Genomic DNA, 14,519 nt, shown 5'->3' with positions numbered 1-14,519 from the left:
GCAAAAAACAGGCCATTTTTTGCTCAATTTTGCCGCCCCAGTCCCCAGGAGCAACTCTATAAGCCTCCATAAGGCTATGCATTCAATTTTTTTGACAAAGAACAGGCCTTTTTTTGCTCATTTTTGCCCATCCCCACTCCCCAGGAGCACTCTGCAAGCCCCCCTCCAAGGCTACTCATATCTTTTTGGAGGGGAAACAGCCCCTTTTTGGGAGGTTTGCAGAGTGCAAAAACTCCCTCCCCTTTCGGAAAGCTCGTTAATTGATTGATGAGAATTAACATTGATCAAATGCTGTGCCAGTAGAAACAAAGTCTTAGGTGCTGCAGATTGTCAGCGATTTCCTTCTCCAGCACATGAATAAATACACCTGGAAACTTCTACCTACCTACCTACTCTCTCTCCCTACCTACCTACTGTATTTGTTTCTCTCTCTCTCTCTCTCTCTCTCTCTCCCTCCCTCCCTCCCTCTACCTATCAACCTACCTACTCTCTCTCTCTCTCCCTACCTATCTACTGTATTTCTCTCTCTACCTCTCTCTATCCCTCTACCTACCTGGCTACCTACACACTCTCTCTCCCTCCCTACCTTCTCTCCCTCTCTATTCCTCTACCTACCTACCTACTTTTAAAAAAAAAAAAGTCTCTTCAAAACCTTGGTGCGTCTTATACTCCAGTGCATCTTATACTCCGAAAAATACACTGTGGCTAAGCTGACCCTTTCCTTCACCGAGAATTGTTTGGAGAAAAATCTGGATGCATTTAATAAAAGGCCTATGAACGATCTTGAAAGACAAATGCCAAGGTTTTGTAACAACATTGATGAATTCAAGTCAGTTGACAGTTGATTTTTTCCAGAGCAACACATTAAGCATGGCTTGTTTGATTGCAATATGTTGAACAAATTAGAAACCTGCCTAAGTCAGTTTTGTAGGCAAGCAAAGTATTCATGGATTACTTGCTAATTCCTAGTTTGTTTCCCTTCTTTTGTTTAGGTTGTCTTAAATCTGAAATTCTGAAACTCCTCAGGATCTTTGGCAGAATATTAAAAAACAAAGCAGAATAAGCCAGAAAATCAAAGAAGGATTAGGTTCTGTGCACATAATACCAAGTCAACAGTTTAATTAAAGTATGATTACTTCCCTAAAAAGGTAATAGTTTATTCACTGTCCAATCATGTAAAAATGAGATTGCTACACTGCAGTTTAGTACAACCCAGTCAAGAAAATACAGTAAATTGAAATATATCAAATGTTATCATCTGAACATTCTTTCCATTAATTGGCAACAGTGATATACGGTAAGCATTTAGATAAGGACCATATAGTATTTGGTAATGTTGGATATTGGAATTATAGTTCTATAAACAGTGCTAAATTCTGGTCAAACACCTTCCTTCTATCTACACTTAAGACATTCAGGTGAGCTGAATATTTATGCTCCCCAAAATTCACTTACAGGCAGAGCTTGGAATGAGTTATATTTTTAAAAATATCATAAGAGAGCTTACAAACAAAGGAATTCCAACAATATAGTGTTCAGGACAAAATTGTTGTAGCAGCAAAAAAGAAGTCACCAGATTCAGAAAAAAAATGAGAAAACCAATTACAGCCACCTGGCCACTCATTGCCCATATTTAAGCAAAATGACTGATTATTTTTTTTAAAATCTTCCTCAGGAGTACTTACTATTCAAATAAACGGAGATATACCTCTCTTACCTGTTGCCACCAGAAAATTATTCAATGCTGAAAATCAAGAGAAGATTCTATCAAAACTGCTGAGGACTATAATCTGAAATATGAAAGACACACTTACATATATATCATTCTATTCCTTTTTGGGATAAGCAATATGCATAGCACAGAAAAGGAATAATAAATAATAATTAAACTTGTATGTCTCCCAACTCTCAAGGACTCTGGGCTAAATACTAAATCTAAGAAATCAAAGGCACAATTTTTTTTTTAAAAAAGATAAAACTAGTTTAGTACACTTTTCGTTGTACCTCAGCATTTCTGTATTAGAAAAGTACTTTTTTCTTTCACAATATTCACACACTGCTTCATTTATGGCTGCCTGTCCTTTCTGGGGATTTCATCATGTGCATCCAGCATAATGCTTTCAACTGCCATTCTGTTTGCATTTATTCAGCATCCATTCATTCTGAAACATACATCATGTTTTACCACAGACACATAAGTATCTCATCCCTATGGCATTTAACTTTAATATTCCTCTGGACATATACAACTCTCATGTATTACACTCACAATGTCTCAATGGATATGAGGAAGAACAAAAACAAAATACAGGCTGTTTTCTCCAATTTTTCCCATTTCTTGTACTCTTTCCACAAGAAGCTTGCCAAACACCTTCCTAGGCATACTTAAGAAACTAACCCCACTGTAATTATTGCATTCATTCTTGCTGACTTTAAATTGTGTACGGGGAACAATAATGGCATTCTTCAACTTCAACAGATTCAATGTTCTCACACACTGAACAAATTTCATGGCTACCCTATAGGAAAACTATATCCTAGTTTTAGAATTTCTTCAGTTAAACCACCTGCACCTGTAGCATTACCATTTTCATAGCATTTAATCAGTATCTTCATGGCATTCATTTCAATTCTTTTTAAAATATCACAACATTCCAATACAGAGGTCTACAACACTCCTTCCAGCATTCCTTCACTTCAATTTCATCCAAAATTATATACTTATCTTTATTCATGTTTCCCCTCACAAGAGAATCATTTATCCAGTAATTTTTTTCCATCAAAATCAGAGTGTAATCTTAACTATTCCTTGCTTTGACTATATTCTTTGAAACTATATTTTGGCTATATATTAGCCAACATATTTTGTTCACCTTTTCTTCAGCAATAATTTTATGCCTTTTTCATCACTCCATGAAGCATCCTTTTATATATTTCCAATTAGCATAACGCAACACAATCTGTGACACTATTACATAATTATTTTCCCCTTTCCCAGGCATTTTCCACATTCCATTTTTTATTTATTCTCTAATTTTTCATGATTAAACTATCAAATCAATCATGCATTTGGATTTATATTCATTCCTGTCATGTGCACATATTAATAGATCTGTGTTTAAACCATATATTTGAGAGAATCCTTTTTCTAAGCAGATATTTACCAACGTTCATTCTAATTAATTTTTGAGTCTTCATAGAGTTTAATCATGTTCCCTGTACTATTCTCATCTTATTATCAACCATCTATTCATGTACCCCAGTATTTGCTCAAAATATTGATTGCTTTTCCCAAAAAATCTTTCTATTACACTATTCACCTGAGCATAACATACAGCTAACCCACACTTTTGATTTCCCAAGTTCATATGCATAGTTAATCTAGGTTATCTATCAATCCTTAGTTTCTGATAATATTTCAGTTTTTCATTCATAATTAAATGTACATCTTGACTTTTCATAAATTCATCAACTCCACTCAAGAGCAGAGCACCTTAATTATTAATCCTTTTCTTATTTTCATAGATTCAGAACATACCTTTTTTCTTTCATTTCATTCATTAAGTTATGCTTTTCATATATTACCTTAGCTTTGGTCACAAAATTGTAGTTTTTACACATTTATCATAATATAAAGTATTTCCCCATGCAATTTTTCTAATATCTATTAGTAGTTGTAGTTTTGATATTCCTTTTGCAAATGTGTGGTACTTTTACCATAAGGATTTTGTGCACTTTTTCTCCTGGAAAAGTGTACCATGAAATGCAGAAATATACTAAAATGTGATGGATAATTGTGCTATAGCTTGCTAGTTGGAGATAAATGAATTGGATAACTTTATGTTCAAGTGACAATTGAATAAACTTATCCACATTCCTACAAACAATATATACTGCTTTCTATATTAAGCTAAAAAATAGCTTGAAATTTCAGCACTTGCTCATCTATCTTTCTATAAAAGAACTTTAGAGTAATATTTTGGAACCTTCACTAGTAATAGTCATTAAATATTATTCTACATCCAATGATCTTTTTGAGTAGCTATGTATCATATGAGCTACAGACAAAAAATGGAATTAAATTAGGTCCTCATTTTGAAAGCATACTAATGTAACCCACACATTCCTAACTATGCATAGTAGAACACAATTATCCTAACAATTCAACATTTCTCCGAATGACGTGTTGCAGTTTTCAGCTTTATACATTAATGTCTTTGAACTGTCAGAGATTTTATTAAAAAAATAAAAAATGCAGATTAATACAGGAAGAGGGCTAATGAAAGAAGACACGGAAAACTCACATAGATCATAAATGACCATCTCCATCCATCCATAACTCTGGATCATTCCACAACAAGAAAATGCCCATGTTGAATAAAAGACTCAGGAAAGTCTCCAAACTGTCCAGATGAAGGATTGGATAACAAGATGCTGGGAAATTCCAGCATTATATAATGCCAGACTGGATTAACAGTATCACATACTTTGTGGACAACCTCAAAACAATTGACCCTTCCCCACAAGTTCCTTTCATTCATGTTCCCAAAATTTTATTAGTCTACATACTTATGTGTCCCACAATCTAAAGAGGATTTCTGACTACATCTCCATTTTCATTCTCAATATAACTCTGACCTCTTCTGAATGTCTCTGCAAAAGTTTAAGTAATGATTCCAATACTGAGCTTTTAGAGAGAAGGAAATGGTAGAAGGATGTGCTTTCATGTTATGCAAGGATGAATAAAGATGTTTTCCTCCATGGTGTTTGGATCATCTCAACAGGCCACTTAATATTGGCTTTTGTCTTGGACTGCAGAAAAGATTGCCTTCTCTGAAAAAAAAATATGACACTCCCTACTCTTTCTTGATCTTCTTTTTTTCCTGTTTCTAAGCAACCTGAAGTGCTCCAATATATCTGTATTTCAAACATCACAGTTTGTGTTAATTCAAGCACTGAAATAGCACCTGATAAAACAAAACAAACAAATGTAATTTGATCACAAAAGATTGGACAGAAAGGACCAACAAAGCCAAGAAAAGACTCATTTACCAACCACGATAAAAAGGAATCTGTTCTCATGTACAATTCAAAGCAACTTATCATTGTATCTTTCAACAACAACAAGAAAGAGGACACATTGTAAGAAGTCAGCTGCTTAGGCATCAGCTTAGTGGTAAACAATGTCTTCAATCTTCTGCAAAAAGCAGACCCAGTTCTCAAACTTGGATTTCTCTCTGGTAACATCTAGGTTTCCTGTGATCCCAATATATTTGGAGGATAACAGTTTAGAGAAATCTCCTATTGTTCCAAATATTGGGACAAGACAGTAAGCATACAGATTTATGTTGTGACACATGTTTTACCTGCCAAACAGGTCAACTGCTGCAGAAATGGGAACAGCTATTTCACCAAGTATAGACTGTTCACTGAAACTACAGCAATGAGGCTCAAACATGCACTTTTCAGATCCATTAATGAAAGCACAAATTATAAATACCATAACCAAATAATAATCAAATATTTATAAAGTACATGCATGTAAATAAATTGCTTGTCCAAAACTGGGCTAAATTAATCTACAAGGGCCTCACATCTTTCCCAGAAGCTTGAGAAGTTTAAAGAAGCTGGAGCAGTGTTGAATAACGAAGCTTTTAGACAGATATCTTCTTGGGGTTTTTTTTCTACTTTTCATGACTTTAATTCTCTTAACAAAGACAGTAACAAAGCAAACAACATATTAATAAAAAGAAAGAAAAAAGTATCTATTTCCTTTGTAAAAAAAGGAAATTGCAAAACTGGCTGAAAAGCAAGTCAAAAGTATAACAATTCACACTGCTATTACAAGCAGGATTCCAAGTCATGATTTCTTTTGCTTAGAGACAGTTGCCATCAGTTGCCATGGAATGACACGGAGCCCATGGATACACAAACCCTTTCAGCAGCAGCTTGCCTTAGTAGTCTTCTGCATGTACATGAGCACTTGTTTACCCACTTAGTCCTTTCTCACTCATCTCCGTCTCATCAAATTTGTTGTTGTTGTTGTTGTTGTTGTTGTTGTTGTTGTTGTTGTTGGTATTATTACTATATAAAACATTCTTTGTCACTTGTTTCCTCCAAAAATGTGTCTAGTTAATACCAAACAATATGGAAGAAGAAAACTTCTTCTGTGTATCATTAAGAATAGCCAACTTGCATATACCTATCCAAGAGAAACACAAGATTCCACTTTTTCAACAGATTTATACAGGCTACTTCCTCTAAAATCAGGTGCACCTTGTCCAGTTTGCGACTCTTTTACAACAAATATAGTACAGCTATGGACAACTCAAGCAGACTTGTAGCTATGCTTTAATATAATGAAATAATGCTAAATCATCCAAATAAATCCCTGATGTGCATATAGCTGATCTCAGAACAGCCACAACAGTTGCTGTCTCTCAAGCTAATAGCCAAGCAACCTGACAACCCTAGTTCCCCAATGCAGACTTAGGTGTGTCTAAAGCGTTTTATGTTAACACATGCTGAGGTAAACCTCATTCTGTTGAAACCTCTTTGGAGAAAGCCAACAGAGATGTCATTTTTTTCTCTTTCTGGCAAACTGAACCAATTAACATTTATGAAAACATTTTCTCCTGTAAGCAGCCAACTTTATTGATATGAGGGCCCACTTCATATCAATAAGGAAGCACAAGTAGGTGTGAATAAATCCCAGTAACCAATACAAAAATAGAATATGCTGGGCAAAATTAACTGTATGAACATGTGAGAATTGTTGCAGTGATATCATCTCCCTCACCCTACATACTTTACATTGATGTTTATTAGCAGCATGTGTTCCTTGGGCAAGAATATCTAAGACTGTAGTCTTGCATAAAAGTTAGGAAAAGGCAATTTAAAGCAGATTATTAGGGAATCATAAGGAAAATGGAATGGAGTTAAGATCAATACTGAATATAAGAGACATTTTCAAAATGCTTCTATATTCAAATCAAGGTTTTTGTACCCTAACCCTTAAAATGTTATTGTCTGCGACCAGATTTTTTGGACAGCTGCTCTGACAAAGAGCTGAGAAATATAAGCCAAGATTGAATGGACTATCACAAAGCCCAACTGCTCATCCACACTGTTGTTTTGTCTTTGAAATAATTCCGGGCCAAATATCACCACTCAGTCTATTTAGAGTCAGGATTCTCTCACATTCACTGGAATCCAAGGCAGGAATCCATGAACTCTCTTCGAGACAAAGCAACTGATTAAAAATACCCAAACTATTCACTTCTCACATAGAGTTCCCACATGGTGCTCTTCCCAGATATGTTCAACTGCACTTCCCATCATCTATAGAAGGGGGAGTCTAGAGTATATAAAAGACACTAAGCTCTGAAGAAGGCTATACCAAACCAGGGTGCTGTCTTCCTACCTAGACAGAGACCCATCCCTACCCAAACTTCCTGAAGGACCTCAAGAAATCAGAAGGAAGCTTCAGCTTTCCATTGGGCAGATACAACGTGCACATTCTTTTTCCCGGTGGGGTGTGTATGTGTGAGTGTATGTGTGTTAAAGGAAAAGCCCTGGAGGCGTGCCCCCGGAGTTCACACCTAATATCTACCCCACCCAATCCACGTCTGCTGCATCTCTGCTTCCCACTTATCCCACGGAGATGATGCTCTTCCCATTTCTCCTCCACCCGCTTTCCAGCACCCCGTTATGTCAGCGCCGCACCGCGCCACGCCTCCATAGCATGTCCATATCCCCTCGTGAAGCCCGCCACGGCCCGGCTTCTCCTCTGCATCCATCCCCTTCCCGGACCCCGCGCCGCACATCCCTTCCTCCCCTGATGCGAGGACCCCCGCCCGATCCCGCCCATCTTACCTGGGCACGCAGCTGGGCGCTGAGCGATCGATTTCCCAGGTGGCGAAGAGGTTCATGGGCACCGGGACCGGCCCGAGCCCCCCAGAGACCCCCGATGCCGCCGCGCAAGTGCCCATCGGGGGGAAAGCATTACTGGCCGCCCCCCCGGGCCCTGACCCGGACCCCAGCGAGCCCGCTGTCGTCGCCGCCGCCGCCGCCATCGCGCCGCTACCCTGGAACCTAAACTGGGTGCGGTGGGAGGGAAGGTAGGGGGGCGGCCGGGACCCTCGGCCCAGCCCCGATCCACTCCTCACGGCGCGATCGGGGCGGAGCCTCTAACGAGGCAGCCAATCGGGAACGACGGAGGCAAACCTTGCCGCGCCGGTAGGCCAACCAGCGTGCAGGGGAGAAACTGTTTCCACAGCATCCGCCAATTCCGACGCGAGAGGCAGGCTTTGAAAAGGGGAAGGCTTGAACGAGGCGTGGCCTGGGGAAAGAAGAGTTTAAATAGGGAGGGGAAATAGACTTTAAGGATTGGAAAGAACTTGAGTGACACGTAGTTTACCCAATAAAGAAAGAGATACTAATAAAAAGCATTCTTCATGTTTCTGTCTCTGTTGTGACTATGTTATCTATTTTTTTAAATAGTATTGATGTGTATTGTGGGATTTTCAATTCAATAAACAAACGTGTACGGAATCGGTGAAGTCATATGGTACTATGGCCAGAATAACCCTGGTCACAAATTGTACATGGGAAGAAGGTCAATTGAGCTGCTGGACCAAAATTTCCTCATGATCTCCAAAGATGTGGGGGGAAATTCCCCAAAGTTAGAGAAAGGGCTGACAAGCATGCACCCCCACAGTTATGCAATGGGAGCACATGGGCTAGTCCTGGAGATGAAATCTAGAGCTCTATAACTTAGCAGGTATCTAAAATACCCTTTCAGGGTATGGCAGGTAATGGGCAAATGAAAGCAGGCCCAGTACCAATGAAGGCTATCCAAGCAGTGTTTCTCACCCATAGCTGCTTTAAGATGTGCGGGCTTCAACTCCCAGAATGCTGGTTGGAGGCTGCAAAAATATCTCTTTTGCTGCCAATCTCTGGTCATCCAGATTTCTGTTGCCTGGATCCCTTAACCCTATAACCAGTATCAGCATAGAGAAAAGCTAGGGCTTGACACTGCATTTTAGCAATGTCTCTATGTTCAGTAAGCTAACTCCAGACTTATTTCCAAAGTAAGTGTGGAAAGCTGGCCATATATTTACCTTTGAATGGTATTCTTGTTAATTGCCATCCATATATATGGCCATATATTTACCTTTGAATGGTATTCTTGTTAATTGCCATCCAGTATTGATTGGTGTCAGTGGCGGATTAAGGCTCACTGGTGCCCTAAGCACTCACAAATCTTAGTGTCCCTCCTTTGTACATACTGTACAAATCTTCATTGTTGTTTTTTTCTTTCTTTCTCAACTTTGTGGTGCCCTCCTTGGGCCTGGTGCCCTAAACACATGCTTAGTCTGCTTAATGGTTAATACACCACTGATTGGTGTTGATTCTTAGTGACTCCACAGATTTTCTTCTACACAATCTGTTCCAACACAGTCTTTCAAGTCTTCTAGCCGTGCACCCATTGCCACTGTAACTGAATCCATCCAACTTTCTGCTAGGCGTTCTCTTTTTTTTTTCTTCTTGTTCCTTCTATCTTTCCCAGTATTATTGTGTTTTTTTTGTTATGATTTATTTATTAAACTATTTAAAGGACCAAAATAAATAGGTACATTAAAAAGAGACATTGTGCATAAGGAAAATACATAATTAAATAAAAAGGTAAATAAAATATTTACAATTATCATAACTTTTTAATTAATTAATTAAATGACTAGAACTAAGTTCATTATTTCTACTCATTTAATTAATTAATTAAAAAGTTATGATAGTAAGTTCATTATTTAGGGACGCAGTGGCTCAGTGGCTAAGATGCTGAGCTTGTTGATCAGAAAGGTCGGCAGTTCGGGGGTTCAAATCCCTAGTGCCGTGTAACGGAGTGAGCTCCCATTACTTGAAAGCGCGTAAAAAATGCAAGTAGAAAAATAGGGACCACCTTTCGTGGGAAGGTAACAGTGCTCCATGCACCTTCAGCATTTAGTCATGACCATGGAGACCTCTTCAGACAGCGCTGGCTCTTTGGCTTTGAAATGGAGATGAGCACCGCCCCCTAGAGTTGGGAATGACTAGCACATATGTGCAAGGGGAAGCTATACTTACCTTAAGTTCATTATGTTATCTGAAGAAAGAACTTGAAATCTCTATAAAACTGTATTATATTAATATATTATTTTATATTGTATTAGAGTTAACATTGACATCCCCACTATATGCACCCACTACATGTACATAATTATGCCAAATAATTAAAAAATGGTTGTGGGGTTAAAAAAAAATTAAAAAATTTAAAAGAGAATGATCAGTAAACAATATTGGCAAACTATGCAATTTTAAATTTCCTCCCATTGTAGCCAACTGGTGATTGTTTCAGTACTTTCATAAACACTGAATTTTTTGCTAATTGTGGTCAATTAAAAACCACACACTGATATCCTAGTTTGGATTGTTATGTGACATGTGATACATGAGGGAGTTATTCTTGTTTAAACTTAGTCCAGTTTATGTTCTGAATGCATAATTTTGCCATTGCTAGATGTTCCTCAAGTGTGGTTCCACTGTCTGATATTGTCAAATATTGATACTGCCAGCAAAATATTCAGCCAAATTTTTCCTCATGACCATCAGTATATTTTTTTTTAAATGTTCTTATTTATTTATTCTTTTAGGAACAATTTGTAGTAGAAATCAAGGTTTTAATTCAAACTTTGTTTATTTTTTTAAAATAATGTTTTATTTCTTTCAAGCACTTCTGAACTGTTGACCACCATGCTTGATAAAATGTTCCTTCTATATCTCAATATTTCCAATATTTTTAGGATATAATTTATCTATTTTTAATGTATGTTCCACCTGTAAAATTTCCTGTCTGGACGGTTGCTTTATGATTAAGTTTTATATGAGGACTGTAAGATGTTCCGGGATCCCATCTTTCTAAGGATATCCCATAGTTTCACATGGTTGACCTAACTGAAAGCCTTTCTCTAATCAGTGAAGCATATTTTGACTTACAGGGTCTGGTCTTGGTTGGATAAGTCTTAGCATTATTTATTTCACTAGTGTGTGATGTTAGGAATATTGTGTTAAGTCTTCTTTCTTTGATATGTAAAATGACCTCTTCCAATCTATTGGCTCTTATGTATTGTTCTCCTTTGATGGTGTAGCATGGTTAGAACCATCACTGATTCTTCTTCTGTTGCTTGCCATATTTCTATAGATATTCCATCAATCTCTTTAACTTGGTAATAGCTGGAGTGATCTCATATACTAATACTAAAGGTTCCTGTAAATATTATTTTCTAGGGTATCTTGGATGTTGACATCCATATTGTAGAGAATTTCACTATATGTGAAGGAAATCCTGCCATGCTTGACCCTGACTACTTTAAAGGAGTGACAATAATCTTGAAATCCTGTAAGAGTTTTTCTCCATATTATATCAAAAAAGTCTAATGAATGTTATTTGATCACCAACTGCATTGTAGCCTTTGCTACATTCTTTCTGACTATTAAAATGACACTATCCCCTTTTTTATATCCTGAGTAGTAAATAGTATGATTGAAAGTATCAAATTCTCTTTCAATTCATTGATGCCTAAGATATCAATATGTAGTTGACTCATCTTTAGCTACACTGAGTTTTTCCATATTCATGCTTCTTACATTATATGTTCCACATGAGACTCTGCATCTTTGGAAATCCCCCCCCCCTTTTGCATGGCAACATCAGTTACTAGATGCCCTAAAGGGCTTGAACTAGCTGCACAATCTATCACCATTAATAGCCAATTTGGTATAGTTATTAAAAGTATTGCCCAGGTGACTGATCTAGTCCTACTGGAGGCACAAAACCAGCTGGATGACTTTCAGCAAATCACCTCTTTCATCCTAGGAAGAAACAATAACAAATTAATCCTGCAAATGTTGCCAAGTAAACTGTATAGCCTTGTCATGTTGTTGCCAGGAGTCAAGACTGATTTGAGGGCACAGGAATAATAACAAACAATATTAGTACACCCAAAGTTGTTCAGCTTTTCCATTCAATCTGAATCGGGCATCATCTGGCACTATATCTTTGTTTCCTAGGAACATCCCATTGCATTATAATGAGCTAGCAAACCAGGACAGAATATTAATCCATCAATAGTCTCAATCCCAAGATGTCTATATAGCCATCTGAATGTCTTGCCCCAATCATATAAATACATAATTTTTAAAAAAACCTCCTATTTGCAAACATTACCAATCGTGGCTGAGCGGCAATGACACCTACTCAATCATCTCTAGGGAGGAGGGGGAGCAGTGGATTTGGAGAAAAACATGCATGTCCAACATCCTTTCCTGCATCTCAACCTGCAAAACATGCATGTGATGGAAATGAAACCCTTCATCTTCAAGGCCCAGTAGCTCAGTCAATCTTCACCTGTCAGGTTTTAATCCCCTTATATTATGTGTGCATTTGTGTGCCCTGCTGAATCACAAACTAATCAGTCACACTTTTAGCCTGGCATATTCTACAAATTCAATGGCACATGATCAGTTTATGGTTTATAGTAATTTTATGGTTTATAGTTCAGTGAGTTCTGCAATGCCACAAATATTGAGGTACTTGGATAAAGATAGCCATGGGAACACAGTCATAAAATATGCTAACTCAGCCATCAAATGAAAAGGAAGTGGTTCTATACAACACAACACAATATGTGCACATATGTATTTCTCTATAATTACAATGTGTATCAGAAATGTAGTGGGTATTACTGATTGAGATTCTTAACAAAAAAAAAGATATAGCAAAAGAACTTTAAAACTTTAACTTTTATTAAAAAATCTCAAAGCCTTATTTTAATCAATATCTAAGTTAATCATTATCCAAAGTATTATTCATTGCAAAATTGTACAGATTTTGACTACTGTAAATACCACAATTAGTCACACTTCTGAATCCTCAAGATTGTTTTACTCCAGTAATGTATAAATACATATCATCAAATGCCAATATGTTCCTTTACAAAGTTTGCTGCAGATTGAAAAAAGGAGGCTAAACTAAAAATAATTATTTGGACTGCTGGGAAAACAAAGTGATAATTAAAACAAAATATATGGGAGAAATGATCAAAAACAAAAGTAGTCTTTGATATAATCTGATTTTTCCTCATTTCACTACAATCTTATAAATGGAAGGTTGGGGCAAAAATATGTAGCACTACTATGTATGTCTCTCTTCTAGCTTTATTTTTGATACTTTTTGCTAAGTATAAATATTCACCTCTTTTAAAAGAGCCTTGCTACTTTTAATGAATTTGCTACCTATGAGGTTAAACTCAATCTATGAAGTTAAATCAAGATATCTTTTACTGCTTATTTGCTCCCATGCTCAAAAGAAGCTACCTATGTCAGTCAAAAACGTTTGGTTCCTGGGGAGGCATGTTTAGAAGTAGATACTTTATCAATTCTTAAAATGTAGTAGAGTGTACTGGTGACAATTAGATGATGGCATATCTTGCCTCAAAAGAGAAGAGAAGGAAAACCAGCAGCAATGTGGGTGGACTCAGTTACATTGGTGATGAGTGCACTATTAGGAGACTTCAAAGAAAGATTAGGAATAGATTATCCTATAGAAAATCTGTGTACCCCACTAGGGATCAAAAACAACTTGATGGTATATACTCAATTAATTAACATCTTGCCTCACCTTTCCATAGTGACATTAACTCTTCAATGGGATAGTAAGTAATAGTAGCCAGAAACTCCCTCAAAGCAGTCTGAAGTCCCCCAGATTCTATAAGTTGATGAGTTTTGTGTTGCTTTTATCTTGATCCCCTTTGTCTGCCTTAGACCTTGCTAAGCTAATGTTTCTATGGATCATGAAGTGATTCTGCAGTTGATGTGGAATGTAGAGCTAGTTCTCCCAATCTGAAGTCTAGCATGATTTACTATGTAGTAATTGCTTTCAGCAAGCTTTTGAAAATATGAAACTACCTTATCAGTTGTAATTCAATAAAAGGATACTTGTCTACTGCAGAAATATTGCACCTGTAGCAAATTGCCCATACAAACTTTAAACAGGAATAATTTCTAAACTGCATTAGAGGAGAGTTGATCAGGGCTTTGGAGACCAGCATTTGTACAACAAGCAATTATCATGAAATAAGGAGCAGATTCTGGGACCTATAGAATCTATGCACCTCATACATCAATAATTTGCTGAAATGGCAGAAACCAAGAAGGGTTATTGAAGATTTAATTTTGTTGGCAGATTCAACCCCACAGATGCTGTAACCCAATTATTATATAGAAAATGACAGTTATTTTAATATATTTATTTTTGCAGTGATGCTTTATCATTTCTAGTTCTTAGGTTTTTATGCAATGATTATAAGAAAATATTTTTAAATGCTTCCAATACTCCTTACTTTTAAAAAACAGCAAACTTAGAGTCCTACCAATTAACCAAAAAATTAATTTGATGACCTCATTTTCTTTTGAGTAGTTTC

The 14,519-nt window shown here is 37.0% G+C and overlaps 1 protein-coding gene across 4 annotated transcripts in view; it reads right to left on the bottom strand.

The window, feature by feature from the left end:
* The window catches only part of LOC106547720 (phosphofurin acidic cluster sorting protein 2), a 172,226-nt gene extending 164,086 nt beyond the window's left edge, over positions 1–8,140 (bottom strand). For 2 of the 4 annotated variants that reach the window (XM_087717650.1, XM_087717652.1), the window contains exon 1: positions 7,876–8,140. In XM_087717650.1, coding sequence (XP_087573776.1) covers positions 7,876–8,075 — 200 coding nt within the window. In that variant the 5' untranslated portion in view covers positions 8,076–8,140. The remainder of the gene's footprint in view (positions 1–7,875) is intronic. The other 2 variants (XM_087717651.1, XM_087717653.1) reach the window with 1 other exon arrangement.
* Between the last annotated feature and the right edge of the window lie 6,379 nt (positions 8,141–14,519).

The sequence above is a fragment of the Thamnophis sirtalis genome, unplaced genomic scaffold (genome assembly GCF_051295495.1).
Source record: "Thamnophis sirtalis isolate CommonGarterSnake01/CBP01778 unplaced genomic scaffold, rThaSir2_p1.2 scaffold_6, whole genome shotgun sequence".
NCBI classification, from domain to species: domain Eukaryota; kingdom Metazoa; phylum Chordata; class Lepidosauria; order Squamata; family Natricidae; genus Thamnophis; species Thamnophis sirtalis.
The sequence above is the reverse complement of the archived record's forward strand: the minus strand, read 5'-3'. Positions and strand labels throughout refer to the sequence as shown.